Genomic DNA, 26,762 nt, shown 5'->3' with positions numbered 1-26,762 from the left:
TGCCTCATCTTCAGCATCCAAAACTATTAGCCAAAGAAGACTCTTCTTTACAACTCACCCAGCTTTGGGTAATTCGTTAGAGTAATGAAAAACACCAGCCAAGGCTAATTCATCTGCCACTTTGTCCAACAAGGAGGAGGAGGAGCAGAAGGAGGAGAAGGGAGGAGGAGGAGGGAGAGAAAGGAAGAGGAAAAGGAAACAAAACAGTTTTCTCTCCATCTCCTCCCCAGTTCATGCATATACAAACTTCACCTACATAGACCAATCCTCTTGGGAACAACTCATGTTCCATTGAATGCTCAACACATATCATAGTCCCTAGCCTATAGCAGATCTTAAATTTATTTAACGGTGTTTTCAGAGTACAGTCATCACTGTAGAAATGTTAAAAGAATGACGTCTGCCCTCTTTGGCCTTAACTTTGGTTCATCTCAGGCCAGATGAAAACTGTTGGACACCCTAGCAATTATCAACAAAGAAACAGCAAAGACCACAGAAAGCAGATGAGTGCTCAGCATATCTAAAAAGAGCAGAGACCAGTGTGCCCTGGATCTCTCCTTTGGTGGTAGGGGACGATATCAAGTTGAGCTTTTATTCAAACATTTAAACATCCAACAAAGTTTTAGTGTTTTGATACCTTAAGCAACTCTTAGTCTGCCCACAGAGAGGATAGCAATTCCCTGTGCAGAGGGTTTCCCTTACTGTGTCTTTCTTGACTTTGCTGAGCTGGGCCTACACTTCCCCCAGGTTCCTGTGACATTTGGTAGTTCAAGCCATACCAGTATACCCTCTAATTACAATATAGGCTTCAGAGTCAGAAACCTGTGAAACCTGACACCACCACATTCTTGCTCCACTGAGGATGCACTTTAACCTCCCAGTCTTTCCTTAGGTTCCCCCCATACACGCCCCACACCCCACAGAAAGGAATACTAATTTCCGCCTCATGTAATATCTGCTACATAGATTCACTGATTTTTTTGTTTAACTTTGTCCAGTACCTGACAGGTGGTGGTTACTGGACGTAAACTAGCTCAGACCCCTTTTAGGCTTTATCTGGCCTGTAGATGTCTCCTGCTTTGTTCTTCCTTTTTAAAATTTACTTGGAGAAATTACATCAGTGGAGAGGCTGGAGATAGGAGCTACAAAATTCTGCCCTTCTGTAACAGCAATAAAAACTGGCAGAATCTTTTCTCTTTTTTTTCCCCCAGAATCCTAGAAAACTACAGAAAGCTTATGGTATCCCAAGAAGCATTCAGATGGGAAAAAATGACCTTAGAGTCATGTAGCCATGAGAAAAGTAGCCACAGTCTTGGTGTGAGAAGGAACCAAACAGGCTGTGGTCACGATGAGTTATTTGTGCTGTCTAGTGGCTTCTTGGAAGACTGTCTTAAAGGCTTATCTTTGTTAGCTAAGAACTCTTTCAGTACTGGATCTGCTACCAGATGGGCATTTGCTGGAAATGGTCACAGGTAGGTAACTGGAGTCTTGCTACCGCAGGTCCTAGAAATGCAATGAGGCAAATGATGTGCAAACTAAAAAGCCAGGGAAATGCTGCAGAGTGAAGGGTCTAGGAGCATATTCCCAGGAATCTCATGTTCAGAGCCCAAGCATAGGGAAGGTCCAAGGTAAAAATGAAAATGCATCAGTCACTCAGGAGGAAAGAAAAGAAGCAGGAGACTACCCTTTTGTGGCTTCATAACAAGACCCTACTGCAGAAACAAACCAGCCAAAGCGATGCTCAGGGGGAATGTGATAGCAGTAATACACACATTTCTCTATTCAGTACCCAACTGGTGAACCTCACAACTAGAAGAAGGGAAACAAAAAGACAAAAATCAAGCAGAAAGCAAGAAATGGTTAAAAAAAAAAAAAAACAATAGCATATGTTAATTGAATTAATTTTTAAAAATCCAGCAAATCGATGGAACAAAAAGTTAATTTTGAAAATATCAACCAAGCTTGATAGACACTCAAGTCTTTACTGAACCTGGACAAGAAAAAAAAGAGAAACGGTTCTGGGTGAGGCTCTGGGTATGGCTCGAGCTCCTTGCCCAGGCTGGGAGGTCCGAGGTTTGATTCCTAGCATCACAAAACAAGTAGAACAAGAGAGATGGTTCAAGAAAGAAGGAAGGAACTAGGGAACATTTCTGCTGATGGATGGAAAGTTCTGTAGGTAAGTAATATACAACATCATGAACAAACTATAAACTGCTCTAGACTAATGAAGTGAACTTTAGATCATGAACGATATGCCCATGGATTAATGAGAGGACAAATTGTGAGATTGGCTGAAAACATTATTCCAGTAGCTGAGTCTTACTGGGTGCTATTTAGAAGGTTTTGAAAAAACACATAGTTAATACTTCTCAGGGGATATCATAAAGTTAACTTCCTTGTTAAGGTCACAGCTTGAGTGTCCAGGTGGTACCCTGAAAGGTTTCCCCACAGTTCCCTGGGGATTAGGTAAACCCACTGAGCATAGGCATTTCTTAGTACCTACCCGCTGATAATGTAGTTATCATGTACCACAAAGAACATACAAACGTGCACACACATCTTATACCGCATGCCTCTCACAAGGCTGGTGTATACAGAATGTCAAAAAATCTAGAGCCTGTGGGATTAAACAACTATCCTCAGATAAATTCCCGTAGGGAATACACTGACCCTTTTAATGAAGTAATATAGCATTTTGTTTCTTGGCACTTTAATGCACCGAGAGTAAGAAGCATTATCTGTGTAGTCTATAAAACCATAGGCACAGCAGAATCGGTAGTTGGCCACAGTAGCGCTTCCAACTGAGCCCAGCTATGACCTCTCAGAATACTTTTTAATAGGCACCAAACAGCCATCAGCACTAAATTTGAACTGGAACCAAAAGAGGAAACCCATTCGCAGGCCCGGAACAGAACCTAGTCGGTAAACTTTGAAGTATAAACTTTAAATATCTTTGTTATTTTTAAGCCTTGATACGTGGATCATTTTAAGGTTTTGCAAGCACATTCTGGCATTATGTTCAAGAGTACTAAGTTTAGAGTTGGCATTATTTGGGACCAAATAGCTAACAGGTGTCAGCTTTTCGTGTGTCATGTGTTTTTCTTTAATCTCAGCACTCAGTAGGCTGAAGCAAGATCGTAAGTTCCAAGCCAGCCTGGGCTACTCACTTCTCCCAACAACTTCTCAAATTTTGTACCTACTGTTGTACAAGTTGAGGGGGAGGGGGAGGGGGAGGGGAAAAGACTTTCCAGAAGGAAGGGTGGTGGTAGAAATGGGGAGAAAGCACAAAGGGGTGGGGCTGGAAGAGCAGCAGTGCACGTTTACCGCCCCACCCCCCAGCACCTACTTAGGATGCTTGAAGGCCATAAGGCACCGTTCGTACTTTCCCACCATGCTCCAGGCCATGACCAGGCCATCAGCGCCTCCAGAGACGAGATGCCATTGGTTAAAGAACAGGCATTTCACGGCTCCTTCGTGCCCAGTGAGAGTCTGCAAGCAAAGATGCCAGTGTGTTCAGACCTTCTCAGGTTAGACCGTGACTCCTCCACTGGCCAGAGTTGGAGTCTTCTTTAGCAGAACCCCAAAGCTATATCCCTCTTCTGTGACTGCCCCTCATGTAGCATGTCCCTCATCTGACTTGCCTCCAAGAAGGCCCAGGCCTCTCTCTTGGCAGATGGCTCTTCCACACCTAAGAGGAATATGACTTGTTCTGGTGGGTAAGTGGCTGGGGCAGGCTCCATTTCCCTGGAGCACAGAGAGGCCTAAAGTCCCTCTTGGTGACTGTCATCATCAGCAATTTGCCACAATGACAGACATATATATATATGGCATTCTAATGTCTAAAGCTGAGGCTCAACCACAAACAACACCCACTGTGGGCATGTGGTCCTACCTCAAGCATGATTTTACGAGCACCTACTAAAGCCAGGAGACAGAATGCAGCCTCCATCCACCCACTGTCTTAGAGTGTGGAACACGGTAGGGGGAGGGGTTCTATGATCCTGACTGATGCTCACTGTCTTTGGAGACCCTTCCTTGGGTGATTCTGGGTTTCCTGTTGCTGACTATTTAACTCCATTGCTTGAAGGTGACCTAGGGAGCTACAGGGAGGAACAGACCTTCATGTCCCTTTAGCCAGTCCCCAGTGCCCCTGCTGCAGTGCCAGCTCACCAACTACTCACCTTTAGCAGCTGAGCTGTGACAACATGCCACACCTTGACTATGCCTCGCTCACAGCTGCTCACAATGTAGGTCTCACTGATCCTGGCAGCCAAGATGGGGTCTTTGTGTTTAAAGGTCTTCAGGCACTTCCCTGTCTCTATGTCCCATTCTGAGGAGGAGAGGTGACAGGAGAGGTGATGGGGGAGGGGAGAAGGTTACAGTGACGTTCTGCTTCTTGTCATAAAACGGCACGTACCGACTCTGCCCCCAGACAGAGTCACCTGGCTGGTACCCCTCCAGGCTCGCCAGCAGTGACATGGAGCCCCCTGACAACTGACCCTTGAGAAAACCAACAGTGCAGAGGACCTGACCCTGGCACTCTGCCTTGGAGCGGCAATGCTAGACAGTGCGTGTCCGAATAAACCTGGGTTGTCTTTGCTGTTGAGCAGACATCATGAGAACCAAGGCAAAGCTAGTGTCACAAGCTTTCCCCAAGTGTTCTCTTCCTGATCCACACCTGTGATTCACAAACAGGGGCCTGTCGTCCTTTCTAGGCATTTCTGACTCTGACGGATGTTGGGATTTCGTGGCATCGGTGACCAGGGTGGGTTTGATGCTGCTCCTCTGAAGGCTGGGTTAGAGCAACTGCACTGTCGCTCACCAGAGCGAGGTGGAGATGGGAGGGGATGGGTATTTGAACAAATAGAGCGACAAGATGCTTCAAGTGGGGGCCACAAGTCCCAGGATGGATGCCAAAAGTCCTACTCCACCAGTCCCCCTAAGTACCTTTGTCCTGAGGCAACAGAACAAGTGACCAGTAAGTGGAGAGAAAGATGGCCAGAGCATTAACAGTGAGCGAGCAACTACGGTGTCTGCCGTGAACTGACTGCTCTCATCATCTTGGGACAATCACTGTTTCTACTCTCCTCCGAGCAGATGAGAACATTGAGACCTGGGGTTCAGAAACTTCCTCAGGTTAGAAAAGGACCACGCAGGAGAGCTGGGAACTGAAACCCAGGTGTCCAGGGCCTCTGCTCCTTGGGATTTGTGTGAGTTGAGCTCTCACTCCGTACATATACTTTCCTTCCTTCCCCCTTTTCCCACGTGTACATCTTGTCCCATTAAAATGAAAAGTTAGCCAGGCAGTGGTGGTGCATGCCTTTAATCCCAGCACTCAGGCAGAGGAGGCTGGCAGATCACCGTGAGTTCGAGGCCAGCCTGGTCTACAGAGTAATTTCTCTAGAACAGCCAGGGCTACACAGAGAAACCCTGTCTCCGAGAGAAGCAGAGAGGGGCGGGGGCTTTGCTTCAAAGATCTTTAAAACCATATCACTTTTTGTTACTTCAGTGGTGTCCTAGTCGATTCTGTTTTGGTAGACCAGGTAGGTGGCAGGGCTCTTGAAAGACAAGGCAGGCTGAGGGCCACAGCCCAGGACAGAGTGATGGGCATGGTATTTTGCTGATTGTGGACTTAGAGCCTTAGTTTGGCCTTTTAAAATGCTGGACTCAAATATGTGTCTTGATCACTTAGTTGTTTTGGTGCCCTTCCAGTTTTACATGTGAGATAAAGTTATACCTGCCCATCCCTGGTCCCATCTCAACTGTGAGGTTCTGAGGAAGCATGCAGCCTTCCTTTCCAGCCATGCCATGGGTCATAATCCTGGGACTTCAGCTCCTACCCTATACTTAGTCAGAATTCCCCAACTGGGGACCTTGGAGACCAAGACTCTCAGATGGCTTCCAGGCTGTGGCAGCTCTTTTGTCTCAAACCCTCATCTGGACAGTTTTCCCCCATGGTTTTTGCAAAAACCAGTGGCTTCAAGGATGTTCGTTTGGATGGGTAAGGATATATACTGCAGTTGGGAGCATGACTCCTTCCTTCATTGAGTCTGAGCACCTCTGGGTCCCTTTCCTATGTTCTTTCTCTCTGCCTATCCCTGACAGGCAGTGCCTCCCTAAGCCTCTGCTTTATCTTCTCCCTCTTCCTGCTTTTCTGAAGAAAATTTATCCACATTTAGGTCTTGCACCATTCATTATGAGTTCACCCCACCATACGTTCCACATCCTCGGGTTTAACTGACCACAGATCAAAATATTTGGTGGCCAAAATGGCATCTGTGCTTGACACTGTATACATAAATATAAATTGTACTAAACAATGTTTAACCACAGACATTTGAATGGCATTTGCACTGTACTGTGCAATATCTATTGTCTAGAAGTGGTTCAAAGCATACAGGGGGTGTGTAGAAGTTCAAGGCAAGCATTGCACTATTTCACACAGGAGCACCTGCATCCTCAGATGTGGTTGGTATCCACGGGAGGAGCACCTGGCATCGGTCTCCTGTGGACACAGGGGATCAACTGAAATTGGCAACCATCAAATCCACCTATATAGAGCCCTCAGCCAGGACATCCATTTCTGGGAAATTCTCACACGAACGTCTTCAGAATTCTCTCCTTTGTTGTATTTGTTCTCAAAGCTGCTAAATCATATTGCCACCAAGTTTCTGGCTGAAATGCAAGTGTATTGTCCTTTATAGATGTGAGATATATATGTGTGGCTGAAGTCAAGGTGTCAGCATAAAGTATGCTCTCCTCAGGGGGGAGTCCATTTCTTTGTCCTTCTCCAAGGCCTTCTGAAGCCACCTTGACCCTTGGTTCATGAACTGTTTCTCCACCTTCCACGTCAGCCATATTCCACCTCCCTTCAACAGCCACATCTCCATTGGATTACAGTCAAGAACACTTTTCTTGTTTTTTTCCGGAGCCACACAAACACATTTACACTGGTCCATCATCAATAATCCAGAATAATCTCCGCATCCTAAAGTCATTAACTTAATTATATCTGAAAACAATCTTCTTCTGCTTTCCAAGATGTATTAGTCCGTATGCCATTGCTTTAACAAAACACCTATCATGTGTCTATATGCCACTGCTTTAGCAAAGCACCTATCATGTGTATTTTTGATGAGATTTTATTCAGCTCAAACCCTCAAAGGCTTGAGGGTTCCAGCACATGGTGTTAACATCAGCTCTAGTTTGTTAAGGGCCTACTTAGCTGTATCACCTCATAGTGGAAACGTGTGTGTGTGTGTGTGTGTGTGTGTGTGTGTGTGTGTGTGTGTGTGTGTATAGAAACATTGCCAGGAGTCCCACAATCCTTTCTGTGTGACATTGGCCTTGGTTGGCTCAAAGACTTCCCAACCAGGCCGTATGTCCCTTCCACTTGTCACAGCGGTGGCCATGCTTTTAACACATGAATCTTTAGGGGAGCACAGCCAAACACAAGACAATATAATAATCTAGTCGCCAGTTTCAAGAATTGGGGTGTAAACACTAATTCTATCTTTGTTTTGCCTGCCACACTCAACATGGCTAAAACTGAACCTACAGCCTCCCCTCCAGTTTTTCCCTACTTAGTTTTCTCTTTAGAGTCTTTATTATTTCCATTCATTGTGCTTTTATATGGTTGGAAGCTTGGGGTTTTTTTAAATGCCATTACTACTTGCTTTTATAGCCTTCATTTTATAACCAGTTGGTGAGAACGTCTTAGCAATTTCCCCGCTGGAAGGCTCTCTTTGGCCCAGCGTCCACGCACAACTGTCCTTGTTCATTCTGCTTGGATGGAATCTCTTCTACTACCTTTAGATCACACTCAAGTGGTGGCCTGCTGATGAAGCTTTTCCTCATTTACTCTTATTTCTATGTTCCCTTAGAATGCTGCCTGTGGTTAGGAGCACATGACTGAGAGCTAAGCAGTCCAGTTCAAATCCTACTTTTTCTCTTTGTGGCTACTTTTCTGTCTCAGTGATTGTGATGTTAGTGATAATTATTAACTTGATAAAATCAAGAATCACCTGGGTGATGAGCCTCAGAACATGTCTGTTTGGGATTATCTTAATTACATCAATTAAGGCGGAATGACCCACCCACTATGGGTGGTAACATTCCCTAGGCAGGTGATTCTCAAGTGTTGTTCAGTGGACAGATTAACAGATACATGAATAGATGTGAAAATAACAGAATAAAGACTTAGTTATAGAATTGAGTGACTGAAGTGGACTGTGCTTGAAATCCCAGAACCCAGGAGGCTGAGACAGGAGGATCATGGGTTCAAAGCAACCCAGGCTATATCAAGAAACTAAGGTGGAGGAGGAGGAGGAAGAGGAGGGAATGAGAGGAAGAGGGAAGGATGGGAAAGGAAGGGAAGAAAGAAAACAAAGGCAAATTTCTCACCTTTCACCTGTCCATCTTTTGCTCCAGATACAAGCCTGTTCTTGTATACATCCAGGCAAGTGATTGTCCCCTGGTGGCCGTAAAAGATTCGTATGCAAGTCCCAGTTTTTATATCCCAGTATCTGCAGAAATAAAGGAAGGCATGTTTAACAGATTTTTCTGAAGGTCCAGAGGGTCCTACTGTATAGGATTTCTTTAGATAGCTAGGTAGTTAAATAGGCAACAGAGTCTTGTCACTGTTGGCATCTGTAAGATCGTCTTCATAGAAAAAGTAAATCAGCACAGTGTGAACTTTAGAATAGTAACAGTTAAGCAAGTCCACTGACCACATGTCAACCTACAAAACACAAAAACATCCCTCTATCTATAACCAACTAGAAAGCGCAAGGAGATAATGCTGTTCGGGGTGGAATGGTATTGTGAGGTTTAATAAGAGTGCACTCAATTGCTATAACGAGAGTTTTAAACAGAAAAAAGAGGGGAGCTTGAGAGATAACTGAGTACATAAGAAAGAAAGACAAGGACCTGAGTCTGACCTCTGGAACCTATGTAATAAAGAGCTAATGTGGCAACCTGTGCTTGCAGTGAGAGCAGTAAGGCAGGTGGCAGATCCACAGGGCTGACTAACCAATCACCCTAGCCTGCTAGGTGAGTTCTAGGCAGTGACACTGTCTCAGAGAAGAGGTAAATACACATTGAGAAGGATTAGGTTGGGGCTGTAGGGAGAGCTCAGTACCTTGCAATTGTGAAGGCCCAGGTTCAATCCCCAGCACCGGGGCAGAGGTGTGGGAAGGAAGGCAGAGACAGAAAGAAGTGAACTGATAGATGAGTAACAGAAATGGTAATGATGGCACGGCGTGAACTGTCAGACAGCTCAGTTCCCTTTCCCTTCATGTTCAAAACCAAAAACAAACCAAGACGCACAGAAGTCAGAGAAGAGCCACAGACGAATGAGAGAAAGGACTTTACCCCATCACATACGCAGATTTAAAAACCAACGTAATTGAAACACCGGTGAGCAAGGACAGCCACCAGAAAAGTGAGACACAACAGAGTCTAGGAATGGCGAGGCAGAAATGTGAGTCTTAGGACACAGCTAGCCTTGCAGGCTAGTGGGAGGCTTTATTTTCATGAATGATGCTGAGAACACCGGGGGACACAAACGAAGAGCCTCTTAAAGCAAGAGGTTGTCATAACAACAACAAAAAAATGAATTGTAGGTAGACCAGATACCTGAAAGTGAAAGGCAAAAATAAAATAAGATAGGATTTTTACAAAGACACCACATATAGACATGATGCTCCGCGCCTATAAACCCAGCATTCAGGAGGCTACGGCCTGAGGGTTGCTGTGAGCGTGGGTTACATAGCTAGACAGCTAAAAAGGAAAACAACCCAGCACAAAGCTCATGCACTTGGGCACCAGGTGATGTAGCCAAGATCATCTGTGGCAGCACTCTAGACCTGAACCCCAGAGGTTCCACAAACATCCATCCAAACAAATATCCACCCAGGAAACCCTGTGGCTCCACACAAGCCGTGACTGCTGAACACACCCCATGGTGAGTCTTACCCTGGGTCCAGAGCAAGACCAAGTGGTTTTCAAAGTACAGTTCTATCTATTTTGATTTGAAGCAGAGCTATAAAGAAATAGTTGATAGTTCTGAAAATATATAAGCAAGAAGAGAAATCTATAAACTCAAGACAGTGATCAGTATGAAACTCTAGGCAGCGCTACCTGTCTGGAAAAAAAAAAAAAAAAAAAAAAAAAAAAAAAAAAAAAAAAAACAATGAGAAGGAGACCACTCAGAGGCCAGGAAAGGGCTCTTTCCCAGTCTGAGCAATGGGCACAGAAATATTTATCACATTCTTTAATATGAGAGGCTGAAGGGATGGCTCAGCCATTAACCCGAGTTTGGTTCCCTAAACCCATACCAGACAGTTCACAGCGGTCTAGCTCCAGGGTATCCAATACCCTCTACTACCATCCAAGGATAACTTCCCTCAGCCATATACCCACCCATAGGCATGTACACATACACATTTTTTTTAATTTTTTAAATCTCTAAAAATGAAATATTTGAATATACCCAGTTTAAACATGGTTTTGCTTCCATATTATATTTTCCATCCATAAAAAAAACCAATTTCTCTTGAAAGAATTTATTTAAAAATATATATAAACTACATGTTTAGTTCAGAATATTTAAAAAAAAAAAAACAGAAAGACTTCTGATTTTCAACACCAACATCTGATAACTTACAAATCTATTTTAAACAGTAAGTAAAATCCTGGCTTGTCTCTTGCAAAAAAGAACCCTGCTTTTATAGATGTTCTAAAAGTAATGTAATTCAGGATAACCTATAAATAAATATAAAATGGACAACGCATTCCCAGCTTGCCTCTCCCCAAAGCTACCTGGTTTTGGCTGGCTCTAAACAGGACAACGGTCATGACCCTCTACCTCTCACCTGATGCTCAGATCATAACTCCCACTCAGGAGAATGTTGTCCTCCTCAGACAGGAAGAGAGCCCTGATGCTGCCAGCGTGGCCTCGGAACTCAATGGGCAGCTCCTTGACCTGCACGATGTCCAGGAGGTGGATCTTCCGATTGGATGATACAGCCATTAGGTCTCCCCCATTATAGTGGATGATTCTGTTTTGGTCAAACCTGGGTTTCAGGAGGTGGTGGGGATGGATCATAGGAAAGAGTTAGTGTCCTTTCTAGGCCCACACAGCACTTGACTTTTGCCTACAGTGGTGGAGTAATAAGAAATTCAGTGCCTTTCAGAAGGCAAGGCCAAGTGATAATAGGACCAGATGATCCCTACCTCATAGCACAGAAATCTGTGTTGAGGAGGATTAAACCCTGAACACATTTGTAAATTTATATTTTTGAAAATCACTTATGTATGCTAAATCCCCCCAACGCCAGATTAGTCTGAGTGAAAGTTCCCAAACTTAATTGATCATGGAAGTCTGTTTCTCATGGAAAACATCAGAGGAATAGAGTTGGGAAGACCCATCTGCACTGCACTTCCTCTTTCTGTCTTTGCCCCTTAACCAACATCCAAGGAGCAGTTCTTAGGCCTGGGCCTCTGTGCTAATAAGTTCACAGGCAACAGAGACGACTGCGAATCGCCCTTTGCTCACAGTGAGCTTTATGGTCAGGCCACCACTGCCAAGTGACATGAATTGACTTCCCAGTCAGAAAACTACTGTAGAATTAGCTATTATAGGAACAGGATGACCAAACAATTTGTCCAAAAGAGCCATTTTTAATTGTGAAAGGGAACACTGCAATTACTTGGACCACAGAGTAAGGAGGCAATGTTCCCGCAAACCGAAAGGCAAAAATCACTCCGAACGGGAGGAAATCTTGGTATTTACCTCCTGGTTCCTTACATCACATCTAAAGTGTGACATCTGCCTACACACATGTAAAGAACAGCTGTCCCCCACATGATTTATCAAGCCATCCCCATGCCTATTAAAAATAAGATACAGGCAACTCAACAAAACCTTGTGAATAAAGAGAAAGGAACTAAGCAGAAAATATATGGGGGGAAGCTATTAAAATACTTTCTTAAGGCTGGGGTTACAACTCGGTGGCAGGTTTATATAGACCTAATATGTATGAGGCCCCTGTCCAGCCTTAAATATATAATACTTGCATACATACACACACACACACACACACACACACACACACACAGCCTTCTGTGGCATATCTAGATGATGATATCATGTGGTTTGATTATTATAAAAACATCTTCATATTTAAAATAGATACCAGAACGTTTTACTATGTCATCTTACAGAAATGTATTATATATCCCCATTTCTTTCATGTATGTGCTAAGAGTTTCAAAACATGCTTCTAGAGGTTACAGTTCAATACTGTTCTGGCTAGGTTCATGTCAAGATGACATAAGCTAAGGCAAATGCAATTGTAATTGTCCCCATAAGATGGAGCTGGAGGCAAGCCTGTAGAGCATTTTCTTAATTAGTGATTGATAGGAAAAGGCCCAGTCCATTGTGGGTGGGGATACCTCTGGGCTGCTGGTCCTGGTTTCCATAAGAGAATAGGCTGAGGAAGCCATGAAAAGCAAGCCAGTAAGAATTCCTCCATGGCCTCTGAATTAGTATCTACCTCCAGGTTCCAGCCCAGTTTGAGGTCCTGCCTTGTCTTCCTTCAGTGGATGCTGGTCTAGTGGACAGAGCCCTGCCTCTCAAGCAAAGATGGTCAAGAGAAGCCTATGGGGGCCTTCAAAGGTCCCTAAAGAGCCAAATTCCCACACCATACTTACGTGTCAGAGATAATGCGGATGTTGTAGGTGCCACAGAAAACATTTCTTTCCTCCATCTGGATCAGCTGAGTTTCCTGGTTCTGGTAAGCGGACCACAAGTTGTAATCATTCTAATGAAGAGAAAATGGAGTCAGAGTCGTCACGGACTTTACCCAGAGTGTAGATACACTGCCCCCATCCCCAGTCTCTTCCCTTCAAGGATGTAGTTGCTGTTCAGGATTGTTGGGGACAGACACTTAAGTTACCTGTGCGCTAAGAAACACTAAGATGAAGGCACTAACTCATGTTTGAACTCCGAATTCTCTACAGTTTGGTTCTACGCACTTTCGCAGCTGAATTCTAAGTATTGCTTGGAGCACAACTCTCCTGAAAATGAGTTCACGTGGGCAAGCTCACATGGGCTAGTTTACATGGGCATGTTCATATACCAAATCTCAGCTGCCTTTGACCAACCAGCCCACAAAACCAGGATTTCGTATTTATAGTCCAGGCACCTGATAGTACAGACCGCACTGTGCCGCACCCAGTGCTCAGATACGCTTGACCCTCACTGTCCTTGGGGCTGACTTACAAAGTGCCCACACATAGCTCTCTTCACTTTACAGGTGACATATCCAAGACAACTCAAGAAGGGGACATGAGTTTTATCAAATCTCAACGGGGTGATCTCTTTGTTTCTTATCTTTCTTCCCCCCCACCCTTTCCTCCTTCCTTTCCCCCTTTCCTCCTTCCTTCCCCTCTTTCCTCCTTTCTTCCTCCCTTTCCTCCTTCCTTCCCTCCAACCATTCACCACTCAATTTCTGAATGGCTCCAGCCTGTCAGACATGAGCATTTCTGGTGTAGATGACTGAACCAAATACTTCCTCTCCCCAGCCCCCATGAAGGCTGGAAAGAGTCACATTAGACTGGTAGGAAGAAAAGAAACTGTCACAAGAGCAGCCTACAACATCGTGTTTGTATCAGACAAGCCCGGGAACATCCTTTGTTGAGCCTCTTTGAACCCTAACCTTCCCCTCCATGTCCTGGAGTTTTCTTCAGATACCTTCATCCCTTGGTTCACTCTTCTTAACATTTAATCACAAATCTTTAATCTGCAAACCTGCCTTAATTCCATTGCCCATGTAGCTTGTTATGCATAGAAGAAAAATATACTTAGAAAAGCTCCGTGTGTGTGCACTCTCGAGCACACGTATGTACATGCGTGTGCATGTGCTTAAAATGTGCCTCTTTCACTAAACTGCATGGAAGCCCTTGAGCTTTCTTAGCCTCAGTTTCTTTACTGATAAAATGGGTAGATGAACAAATTCAGATACGAAAACTTGCAGGTAAATAAGATTGACAAATATCTTAGTTTACATTATTTTGTGGGGAGGGGGGAACCAAAGCCCTTTTTTTAAAGCAAGAAGTTTCTTTTGTTTGTGTCTGAGCCAGCTCAAGCTGGCCTTGAGCTCACTATGTAATCTAGGCAATCCTCCTGCCTCAGCTTAGATTTCAGGTGTGTGCTACCCCACCTGGAAACGCAAGGAATTTTGCCTAATGCAGATGTTTACTTCCAAAAATTCAAACTGTCTGGGAGGTCAGATTCCATAGTCCTTGGCCACAAGATTAGCTGGAGCTGCATAGCTACCGGGCCTTTGGGAGGGCAGCAGGCCCTCCATCCTTCACATCCTTCACAGGCATAATTATATTCCACAGGTTCCCTATGAGAACTCAAGCCAAACCACCCCTCATTGAGTATCCTTTTGGTGCCAACTGAGTAGACTTTAGAATAAATGGAACTTCAACAGAGAGGAAGGGGCAGACATGGAATGGTCTTAGGGGTAACCGCAATGCCTAGGTAGTAAATGCTCGATGCTCCAAATTCCTTTCCTTTGTTCTTTGTATTATTGCTTTAAGTGCTGTCAAGGGGGGGGGGTGATGGGTGACTGATTCTCCCCTCCATCAAGCAGCAGAATGGACCTGGTAGTGAGGTAGAAATCTGGCATTCTAGACAAGCCTTAGCCCTCTCTCCCTGCCCTTCTCTTTCCAAAGCAGCAGACTCCAGAGGCCTTGAGATGGGTAGACTCCTAGGACTCAGGGGAATCGGAGGCATGGCTGGCACTGCTCCCGGCCCGTGCATTCTCCCCAGATGACTTACCGCCATTGACACAGACCACTGAGAGGACAGCTCAGTGAATCCCGCTCATTCAGCAGATGATGGCACCAGGGCTTCTGTAGAAGGAGTGACTTATATGTGGGTAGCAACACAGATGAACTTTGGCCTTCTCAGAAAGTAGTGCCTTCCGAGAGCCTGTGTGCTTGTTTGCGGGTGTCAGCCTTCAGTGGCCAATGGGAACATGACGCCTTCAGACACTTACCTCAGACAACACTAGACCCACCTTGGTTCTCAGTTTCCACTTCTGATTTTTTGACCGTGAACGCTTCCCGTCATCTGCTGTTTTGGGAACTGGGATTGAGACTTTGTTGGCATAGTTGGGATCGATTCCCCTTGTGTAGGACCCCTGTGTGGTTCAGAGAGAAAGAAAGACTACACTCGGACATCTGCACTCTTTTCTGTATTATCACACTATCCACGATAGCTAAACTATAAACTAAAATAAGTACCCATTAAAGATGTATTCACACACACGTGCACACAATGAAATACAAAAAGCATTAAAATAAAAAAAATACTAGTATTTGCAACAGTGTGTATGGAAGTAGAGGACATTATGTTAATTGAAATAAGTCAGGAACATAGAGACAAGTATGTAATCTCACTTGTAGGGAATCTGACAAAGTTGATGTCATAAAAAGTAGAAAGAATAGTGACTACAAGAAGGGGCAGAGGTTATGGTCAAAGGACACATAGAGTTAGACAGGAGGAGGTTCAAGAGATCTATTGCATGGTAAGTCCACAGTAACTAATAATAATGGATTATACTTTTAAATGCAAAGCTAAGTGCTCTCTCTGTGGTGTGAGAGATGCATTCATTAGTGACATTTAACCATTCCGTAATGTACCTATACTTCAAACCATAGTATTCTGCATGGTAAATACATAACAGTGGTCTCTTCCATCTCAAGAAAAAAAACTATTTTGTGGTGTGGGGATTGAACCAAACACTCTTCTATTGAGATACATCCCCAGCCTTAAATATAGATTTAAAACACACACACAAACACACACTCAGAGACACACATGCACAGACACACACACAAAAGAAATAACTCCTCTCCGTTTCTACCCTCCCAGAGAAAGAGGGGAAACTAGTTCTTGATGAAATGTGGAGATGGTGAAGCCCTGAAGCCCAGGCCTGCTCAGTTCCACCACTGAGTGAACAAATCACGAAGGCTGATAAATGTCTGGAAGGAGGAAGCAGCTCCTGCCAGGGACCCACCTTCCAGTGCCCACCTGGCCGACATGGTTAGGTCTCAGGAAAGAAACAAAGGTAGAAATGCTAGAGATGCTTTGTGTTGGCATAAACTTCCAGTTAAACTAAATCCAGTGCATTTGGGCCTCGTAAATAATATGAATGGCTCAAAGCAGATTTAAAAGGTCATCTGTAGCTTTGGGATCTTCATAGCCCCTATAATTCTTCGTGATGAAAGAGAATTTTCTGCCTCTCTACGTTTGGGTTGTCTTGGGATCTTACAGTTCAAGAGACAGCCATTCAAGAGAGCTACTTTATGGTAAATTCCAATAGATGAGGACAATAAGTTATAGTCTTTAAGGCACAAAGTAATGTGAGCTCTCTACTGTGCGAGGCGATGCATTCATTAGTTAACGACAGTTGACCATTGCACAACCTAAACTTCCTAGAGTCTTGCACTTGCTAGACAAATACTATGTCGCCGAGCTGGAGCCCCAGCGCTCTGAGAGTTAGGAAACCCTGTGTTCCTGAGAGATTTCTGTTTAAAAAGAATTTTTTCTGTATATTTGCTTTTTTGATTGTTTGTCTGTTTTGTGTGTGTTGGGGGAAGACATCTGGTCCACAGCACATATGTGGTTAGAGGACAACCTGTGGACATTAGTTCTTTCATCCTGTGGTCAGCAGCTGAAGTCCAGGTCCTCAGGCTTTGTAGCAGCCACCTGCACCCACAGAACCATCCCACTGGGCTACCCGGAAGGTTTCTACACTTGTCCCGGCTAGGTACAATGATAATAGAAGGGCAGATAAGGACCCACAAGGTCCCACGGGGAGGCCAGAGCACCGGGGAGTGGTTGCAAATACAGGTAGGAAGCCATTTTTGGAGTCTACCCAGGGAAACACAAAGGTTCCATCTTAGTATGAAAACAAAGCTGGTCCCAGGCACACCCCACTTTCAGACCCAAAGTACCTGCAGGAGAGTAATCTGGTTCTGAATGAAGGATTGCATAGACTGGTCCATCTTGACCTGCTGGGCCAGAGTGGCCCAGTGCTGGCTGACAAAGACACACCTGTTCAGACTGTTCTTATCCAGCAGTCCTGGTTGAAACAGAAAGAAGATGAACCTAGAAGGCTCTCCCCCACCCCACACCCTCCTGAGCCAGGTCCTGATGGGAAGTCTCTGAGAAATTCCCTCATCTCCCCAGCATACTTAGAATGTACTTGGAGATGTGAAGAGGCAGGTCACTTATAAAGTCCCGATATTTGCTGGACCCAGAAGACAAGAGTTGGACCTGATCCAGACTCAGCAGCAGGTTGCATGAATCATCTCCCAGCTTGGCCGTGCTCGCTTTTCCAGAAATCTCTTTATTTATCTCAGAGATACACTGGACCGAACTCTTCCCTTTTGCCTCTAGAGCAAAGCCAGAGAAAGGTGTGTATATATATACATATATATATACACACATATATACATATATACATACATACATATATACATATATACATAGTCAAGTCTGTAGTAACTAGTCCTGGAACAAATCCACTGCAACACTTGTCCCCAGATAAATCTCCACACCTACCCCCTAGGCCACTCCCTATTCTAATCCATCTCTCTCCCTCCTGAAGTGTAACTTCCTGATTCAAACACACAGGTGTTTCGCAGCTCAGGATGTTTATAGCTGCAAAGGCTGAAATGGCATCTTCTCCCGAATGTCCTATAAATCGCACCAGTGAGGACCGGGGAGAGACCTCAGCCCATGACGTGCTTACTGTACAGACATAGAGACGTGGCTATGAATCCCAAGCACCAATTTAAAGGCCAGGAGCAGCGATACACATCTGGAATCCCAGTGCTGGGGAGGCAGAATCAGAAGGCTCCCTGGGGCTCACAGTCTAGCACTCAGTGAGCTCCCAGCTCAGTAAGGGACCCTGCCTCAAGAAAAAAAGAAAATAATAGAAAGAAAAAAGAAAAATGGAAGTCCACCTCTGGCCTCCACATGCACCTACCCAGTATCTAAACACACACACACACACACACACACACACACACACACACACACACAATGCTCTAGCAAAAATAGAAAATAGATAAAATAGAAAATTCCAGGCTAACTTGTTCCAATGTCCGCATGAATGACCACATGTAGCTGGCTTCAATGACCAGCTTGGGAAGGTCTTCAGGTCTGGACTCACATTCCTCACTGGTAGGTCTCAAACCTGAGACAAAGGGCTCCCTGGGGTATCCATTAATTATCAAAGCAGACACTGGCCACCAGCTTCTCCCACATCCCTCAGTTTACCTGTTACAGGGTCCTCCTTGCTGTCATATCTTGTCCCCTACCCTGAACTCTCCAGCCCAGGTATTGAGCTAAGCTTCCCTCCTTCCAGCTCCTGTAGCCCCTATAACTCAGCCATTTTGGCTATGCCAGTGTCTTGGCCCAAACCTCCCCGGTTGTCTCTTCTCTCCTCTTTCCACTCCTCCATCACAGGGTCTCACTCACTCTGAACTCTCCTAGATGTCCCTGCCTGGCTCCGCTCTCCCTTATATCAACAGTAAACTTCCTCCTCCTGCATACTTAGGAGTGGTCATGTCCTTCCTCTCTCTCTCTCTCTCTCTCTCTCTCTCTCTCTCTCTCTCTCTCTCTCTCACTCTCTCTCTCTCTCTCTCTCTCTCTCTCTCTCTCTCTCTCTCTCTCTCTCTCTCTCTCTCTCTCTCTCTCTCTCTCTCTCTCTCTCTCTCTCTCTCTCTCTCTCTCTCTCTCTCTCTCATTCACTCACTACATTACTTTCCTCAGAAAACTGGATTCAGTGATTCAAAAAGCAGTAACTGGGATGGACTCTAGAGGGCACCATGTACCGAGCCAGAGCTCAGGAGACAGATGGCAGGCTGGCCTAGGATGGGGGGAGGGGGATCATGGAAGCTCTAAAACGTTCCTTTTGATCTCTATTTCTAGGAGTATCTCAGAGACACCATGGAGGTGAAAGTAAGAACATTAGTGGTAATACTGACAAGCATTTATCCTTTCCTCTTACCAGATGTGAGGATTAAATGAGGAAAGAAAAAGAGATCCCAAGAGCCCAACGCCTAACGTTAAATGAAGGCTAGTTTCTAACATTTGATGTCTCTGGCTTCTCTGGCCTTGCCAGTGCCTTCAGCTCCACTGAGTTTCCAAGTTCATCTAGAGAAGCTCTTTACTTCATACAAGGCCGGGTTCTCACAGGTAAAAATAATGACACAGTAGCCCGTGCCTATGATTGTGATAGGAGGGCAAGTCTAAGAGCATCGTGAGTTCAAGGCCAGCTGGGATGCATACTAAGACTGACTCAAAAAAGCACCAACAAAATGCTTTTAGTACCCCATAACCATCCACAAGAAAAGAAAACTTAAGTCAAACTATTGATGTAGGATGTCATCAAAGTCACAAAAGACCCAACAAAAGTTTTTGCTTTAAAAACAAAAAAACAAAAAAACCGAAGGGTGAGCCACCCAGGTCCCCCAGTGCTGTGTCAGGTGTCTTCACAGAGCCTGACTTACCGGTAGCAGTTGTCTCTCTGCCTGCATGTTCAGTCCTGAGTTTACTCCCTGCATGTCTGGACATTGGGAATGACACAGGTTTAGGTCTAGCTGTCCAAGAGATATATGAGGTGTCATTTGTAGCGCTGTAGTTTTTCTCAGGGAAGAACACCACATTGGGGGATTCTTCACGGAGGCCTGAGGGACAAAGACTAGATAAGTTTCTCCTGAATTAAGTGTGGGGAGGGAAATGAGGTAGAGAGAAAGGGTCTTATCTTTCCTCATTCTGTCTGAATACAGACAGTTCCCTGAATGTCTCAGATCCATCAACCATGAACTGATAACAAAAATAAAATAAAATAAAATAAAAACCCCTGCATCTACAGCAGCCATGCAGGAGTTCTTGTTACTAGTCTCTGAACAGTACAGCATAGCAGCTGCCGTAGCGCTGGGTCTGTGGTTGGTTTATAAATCAACCAGACGCACTTTAACACTCCCAGAAGGGTTACATACATTCTGTGCAAATATAAGACCATTTTAATATTAAAAAGAACATGAGCATCTATGAACACTGTGGGCCTGGAATCAACACGCCCTCCCAACACACACACATAGACAGTTATAGAGACAAGCATGTAAGCAAGAGAAAGCAGAGGCTCGCTGTTTTGATTCAAGTTCTCTGAGTTTCCAAGCAAAGATCTCAGAAAGCCAAAGGAACTAATCTCTTCTTGTGTAAGGATATAATTGCACCCTAGATCACCTAGCTTTGGCATTTCTTTAAAAGGCATGCATGGTGGTGCATGCCTGTAATCCCAGGGTTGGAAGACTACAAGTTTAACCACAACTCAGATATCCTTTGGGACCAGGAATTAACCACCTTTGAGAGCTCAATCTTGAAAACTCCCCTAGGGGGCCACCCCTCCCACTCTTTACCCACCACCGGCTAAACCTCCTCTCTGACCCCTGACCTCTCCTAATGGCAGGTCTCCAGCCTCCCCTCTGCTTCCTCTTGTTGCTGAGAACTAGCCAGTCAAACACTTTCAAGACTTTTCTGTCAATACCCAGGACCAAGAAGGTTCCAGCTGGTCCAGCAATGTCTGTATTGCCAGAAACAGACAGACAGATTGACACAGTCTCAGACCAGCTTGCTAGGCCAGGCTTTGGCAGAGGCCTACAGTCTGGGGGGTGTTGTTGTTGTTGTTTAAATCAAATCTTATTGGAGACTCAGGTGCATACTACGCTTATAAACTAGTACCCTGGGCAATTTTGGACGTTTAGCCACGTCCAGCCTCCCAAGCATCTTACTGAGATTCGGTTTCACGCTGAAGCAAGCAGCATGGGTCAGGTGACACTTTTTATAGCTCTAAGTTCTGTTGTTTGGCCTGGTTTCTGCCCATGGCAGTTGAGAAACAAAACACGACTTCCCCGTCACATCCCTCCTATGCCGGGTCAAACCCTAGTGCAAGAAAGAAATGACACCAGTTTGCAGTGGTCTGGGCCCAAGGTGGGCAGGAATGTGTGTGTTCAGTGCCCAGGGTGAAAGGTCTGACCTTCCTTCCGCTTTTCTCAATGGACAGTTCTATAGAATAAAGCCCCACTCAGCAGCTCCTCCTTTGGCAAATGATGGGATGTCAGGATAAAGTTCACAGTCCCATACCAGCACTCTGGGCAGCCTCTGCCCTTCCAAACCTGTCTGAACCTGTGCCCTGTTCCAAGCGCCTGTCTGGTCTCTGGGGCCACCTGCTCTCACCTGAGATATTGTTCCATTCTTTCATGAACAGGACTCTGATCACATTGGCAGCAGTGAGCAGTAAATTTGAGTCGCACAACTGCAGCAGCAAGAGAGTATAGTTTGCCTTCGTTCGGTGGGTACTGTTGCCAAACCAGTAGAGGATTTCCTTCATCTTCTGCTCCACCGTTTTATCCAACATCCGATTCAAGGAGGACTTTACGCCCTCCTCCTCCTTTCCCCCCTTCCTACTGAGTTTGACCCGAGACCTGTTGTAGATGAAGTCCTTCCCCTGGGTGGTCTCTAGGATATTCTGGAAATACTGTAACAAATACAAGCTATTTAACTGCCCCAAGATGCTGACTAGAAATCTCCTCTGGGATATGTCGTTGACCCTCCGGAACCACTCTTTGGTGGCAAAGATCTTCCATGCTAAGACACAGGCTTCACACTTCTGGCACACAGGGACCCAGTTGGCTCCCTTTTCACAACAAAAATAGGGGGCCTGCTTGAGTTTTGGTTCCGTGACTTCCATGACTCTGAGATGACCAGTTCATTTAAACCTCGCCCGTTAGCAACACCACCAAACACCAGAGGGACAGGGTAAGCAGAGAAATAGCCTTTTTGGAGCCTCTTCGGGATGAACATCTGGAGAAAACGTAAGCCACTGCGATGGATGGTAAACTGATCTGACCCAGAAACTGCCTGTAGAAGTCTGGCTTTTTGTACTGACTTCCTTAGAAACATGGCTTTACCGTAAATCTCCTAACCCTGGCTCCACAAAAGTAGAGACAGTTGCTGTATATTCTGGAAGAGCTGGTCATCTCATTTCTATAGCAGCTATGCAGTTAACCAAGTGTACAATATAACACGGCCCTTAAAAAACAAAAGTGAGCATCTTTCAGTTGTTATTAAGAACTTTTAAATATTCATAAATACAAACCTAGGTGTAATCTTCTTACATATGTGGCTGTTAGAGTCTGTTCCAGTGCCCTGCATATTATATTCAGTCCCTCGTTATCTCTGCAGTGAAAGCACACGTGTTAACAAAAATGTAAGTTATTTATTACTCAGTGCTAGCCCTAAATCTGCAGGGAACCACTCTCTGGTGCAGAATTTTCAGTTGTCCCAAGGATATGTTGCAAGTTGACTTCTAAGCTCAGTCAGCTGCCCACCCGTCTAGCAGGAAGCCTCATAGCTTTGTAGTGAAGACTATGGAGTCCGGGGTATGGCCTCTGAGTCTGGGCCCGAGCCCAGCTGCCCCTTGCTCTGTGAACGCCAGCAACTTGTTTAATCTTCATCAGTTTCCTCGTCTAAAAGTGGAGGGGGGGGATGGTTTCTACTTCATAGGTGATAAAGTGGGGAGCTGTGCCCATGGCACTCAGGACGTGTGAGAAGTAAGACACTGTGCACACAGTACTTACATTGCCTTCGCTACACACTGTCTCTCGTTGTCACTTTCATCACTGCAAGAGTCTCCATTTACTGGAAGATGCGTTCTAAGACCCCAGAAGATGGCAAAAGCCACAAGGTAATATCAACCCCTAAATAACGTGTGTTCCTACACACACTGATAATTGGGGCTAAGTAAGAAAAGTTCGTGTGTTAAAACTCGAGGACCAAAAGCAACTTGGGGAGGAAAGGGTTAATGACGCTTAGACTTCCACAGCACAGTGTAACTTGAAAGGAAGTTGGGGCAGGAACCTGGAGGCAGAAACTGATGCAGAAGCCATGGAGGAACACTGCTTACTGGCTTGCTGTTGTGGGCTGCCCTGGTGCTGTTTATATTTTGATGTTAATTCTGCTTCCTCAAGAAGGACTGCCCACCAACAAGGACTAGATTACTCAGGTGATCTCACTGAACCTTCTCCCAGTTCTAACTGGTCAAATAAAGGTTAGAGCTTATGATTGGACAGTGGAAGGGAAAGGTGAGACCGGAGGGCTCAGAGGAAGGAGGAAGAGGAGGTGGAAGCCAATATGGAGCAGAACCAGGTGGCCCGGAGAAACTGCAAGCAGAGGGGGGTCTCACAGCTGGGGAACAGATTAATATAGTGATAGATCTGTCCAATCTGGGCACATAGCTTATAAATATAATAACTGGGGCTGTGTGTTTTCTATACGCACTTGTTGGGGTAAAAAATAACCCCAACAGTTTGCTCCTTGTGACTTGCTTAGCCTGCTTTCTTTCTTTCCTTCTTTCTTTCTTTCTTTTAAATATTTTTTCCTTTTTGTTTTGTTCTGATTTTTGAGAAAGTTTCTCTGCAGCACAGGGTGAACTCTCTGTAAACCAGGCTGCCCTTGAACTCCGCCCGCCTCTGCCTCCCGAGTACTGTTACTGCGCAGCACCACTGCCTGGCTCATCCTGATTTCTCATAGAACCCAGGGCTACCTGCCTAAGAGAGGCGGTGCCCACGGTGGACTAGGCCCTCCCACACCAATCATCAACCAAGAAAATCTCCCAATACAGGCCAGCCTACTGGGAGCACTTTCTGAGTTGAAGCTCCCTCTTCCCATATGACTCTAGCTTGTTTCACGTTGACATAAATAAAACCAGCCAGCACACCAACCAAGCATGCCATAGAACAATGTACCAAGTATGTGAATGATGCCTCTCTTTCAAAAGATTACCATTTTATGAGCTGTACTTTTTTCCTTTAAAAAAATTACTATCTTGAGACAGCATCTGGCTATGCTATGTAAGCCAAACTAGCCTCCAACACATGTTCCTTTTGCCTCTGCCTCACAGCTGCTGAGATCACAGGCTCACCTTTCTTGTGAAGCTATTAATAATGGTTCAGACTATGTTGATGGACAATTGAAACCTTGAAGCAAAACTTCCCATGATTGGAGCTGCTGTATTGTTATTGGAATTTTAAGCAATCAATGTTACTACAATGTGTATGTGTTTGTATACTTGTGTGTGTGGGGGGGGGGAATCTTTTAAAAGAAAAACAGCATAAAATGTACATCTTACCTGCTATCTGAGATATGATGTCTTCAGTCCTGACTTACTATACCCCCTCAAAGGAATTCTATGTAAATCAAGCTGTTTTCAAACTCAGATCCATCTGTCTCTACCTCCTGGATGCTGGGGATCAGGCACCACCACACAGTTTTATGTAAACATCTTGAGAACAAAGTCCTATTTGAAAAGACTAAAGTGAGATCCTGTTGCTAATGGCCACTAAGGTCTATAAAAAGTTAAAGTTTAGCTGTGACCATTTGGTGAAAGTTTTGTTTAAAAAATGTTTTTGAAAGGAGTCTCACTCTGTAACTCTTGGTGGTCTATAACTTGTTATAGAGACCAGACTGGCCTTGAACTTAAGGAGATTCACCCTTCCCTGGCTCCTGAGTATCATCAAGATGCACCACCAAACCTAGAAATTTTTATTTGTTTTACTCTTGAGATTTTGTTCATATTTTTAGTTCCTTTGACCATATACCAGAAAGAGATTGCTTAATGGAGGAAGGCTATTGTGGCTCTTGAGTTCAGAGGGTTTCATGTGCAGGTCAGCTGGTTCCATTGTTTCTGGGCCACAGTGAAGAAGAACTCTATCATAAAAGACTCTGAGGAGAAACTATTTTCCTCCTGGCTCCCAATAGTCAGAGAGAGGGGAAAGAAGGGACCATGGATAGTGTGGTGGTTTGAATAAGAATAAACCCAGAGGCTCATGTATTTGAATACTTGTTTCTCAGTTGGGGAAACTGTTTGGGAAGGATTAAGAGGTGTGGCCTTGTTGGAGGAGGTGTAGCCTTGTTGGAGGAGGTGTGGCTTGGAGGAGGTGTGGCTTGTTGGAGGAGGTGTGGCTTTGTTGGAGGAGGTGTGGCTTGTTGGAGGAGGTGTGGCTTTATTGGAAGAAGTATGTCAGTAGGGGTGGGGTTTGAGGTTGTAAAGACTGGAACCATTCCCAGTGTGCCTCTCTGCTTCCTGCTTGTGGATTGATGTGTGAGGTTTAAGCTGCTGCTTCAGTGGCCTGCCACTGTGACTTCACTCATCTCTGAATCTCTAACTGTGTGGAACTGTAAGCCCAATTAAGCCCTTTTGTAAGATTGGTCATGGTGTTTTAACACAGCAATAAAAAAGTAACTGAGACAGACAGTTATCCCTTTCAATGGGGCAGGACATGATTATTTTTCTAGCTAGACCCCCAACCTCCTAAAGTTGCCACTATCTCCCCAGGTAACAGCACCAGCTGGAGACAAATGTTTTGCACAGGAGTCTGTAACGACATTTTACTGTGAGACAAGAGGGATTAATTTGTGCACATACACATGACTTTTTTTTAGATGTTTGTCAACATCACTATTTAAATTGTTGAATTGGGGGAAAGGATTTTAGCATTGCTCGACCAAGCACTGTTTTACTGACCCTCAGGATTTTATGAATGACTTACTTTCATGCTTCTCCTCTGGTGCCCGGTGTTTCTGGAAGAGAGTGGGACTTTCTGAATATAGTTTCCAAACAAACCAAAACTAGAAATAGAAGGTAAGCAAGCCCACGTGGCCTAACTGGTTAGCTCCCTGTGAGCTGTGTGGACTGTGCCAAGTATGGACTTCATGTGCATATGACACAGTGAGCCTCCCCGCAAGGGTCACCTGCCCTGACACCCAGATACACAAGTGGTACAGGTGGGGTAGGTACCAAAACAGAAGGGGTCTATCTAAAGCTGGAAATCCACACGCCTCTCCTTTCTCCAGTCTCCGGACTAAAGTGGTAGAGGCTCTGAGAAGAGGCCAGCCACCACAGAGCTGGGAGACAGCCAGAGAGATTAGTGACCTCCACATTACAGAATTCAGTCACTGAAGAGGTCAAGAGTTAAATTAGAAGCCGTGAATCCAGATGCAGCCGAGTATTCTGTTATTGTCTTAAATAGCTGATTCCTGTCCCTCTCTCCTCACATGAATGGTTTGACACAACTAGTTGTCTTCTAGGTTAATCTCACAGTGCAGACTATTAAAGTGGCACTTTGAATCAATTTGATTTGCAGGCATTCGCTACCAAACTATGCTGAACCAAGCTGAAGTGCCGTGGTTTGAATGGGACTCTGGGGTTCTGGAGGCTTGATGGCCAATGCCGTGGGGTGGGGTGGGGCCTGATGGGCCGTGTTTGGGTCATGAGTACTCCGTTGTCATGGATCCATTAGTGCTGACTTTAACAAAGTTTAAAGCTGAAAAGTAGTTTCTTGGTCTTTCCCTTTCCATCCACCCTAGTGGACACCATTTGGTGACAAGAGGCAGATGTAAAGCCCTTGACTTTGAACCTACTACCTTCTTTACGTCTTGCTCAGTCTTGTGTGTGCTGATATAGCAACACAAAACCGAGCCAGAGGCAGGTGGATCTCTGTAAGTTCAAGCCCCATCTGATCTACATAGCAAGTTCTAGACCGTCCAGCGTTACATAGTAAGACCCCTCTCAAAAACATTTTTCCCATTAAAACTTTCACCAAATGGTTGC

At 44.9% G+C, this 26,762-nt stretch overlaps 1 protein-coding gene across 2 annotated transcripts in view; it reads right to left on the bottom strand.

The window, feature by feature from the left end:
- The window catches only part of FBXW10B (F-box and WD repeat domain containing 10B), a gene marked incomplete at both ends in the record, with an annotated part of 29,985 nt that extends 8,143 nt beyond the window's left edge, over positions 1-21,842 (bottom strand). For both annotated transcript variants that reach the window (XM_080923561.1, XM_080923562.1), the window contains 10 exons: positions 3,347-3,489; positions 4,182-4,330; positions 8,404-8,525; positions 10,875-11,075; positions 12,715-12,824; positions 15,093-15,215; positions 17,035-17,162; positions 17,275-17,475; positions 19,600-19,776; positions 21,329-21,842. In XM_080923561.1, coding sequence (XP_080779687.1) covers positions 3,347-3,489; positions 4,182-4,330; positions 8,404-8,525; positions 10,875-11,075; positions 12,715-12,824; positions 15,093-15,215; positions 17,035-17,162; positions 17,275-17,475; positions 19,600-19,776; positions 21,329-21,842 — 1,868 coding nt within the window. The remainder of the gene's footprint in view (positions 1-3,346; positions 3,490-4,181; positions 4,331-8,403; positions 8,526-10,874; positions 11,076-12,714; positions 12,825-15,092; positions 15,216-17,034; positions 17,163-17,274; positions 17,476-19,599; positions 19,777-21,328) is intronic.
- Between the last annotated feature and the right edge of the window lie 4,920 nt (positions 21,843-26,762).

Source organism: Micromys minutus (genome assembly GCF_963924665.1).
Source record: "Micromys minutus genome assembly, chromosome: 10".
Lineage (NCBI taxonomy): Eukaryota > Metazoa > Chordata > Mammalia > Rodentia > Muridae > Micromys > Micromys minutus.
Note: the sequence above shows the minus strand (reverse complement) of the source record. Positions and strands in the feature narration are given on the sequence as shown.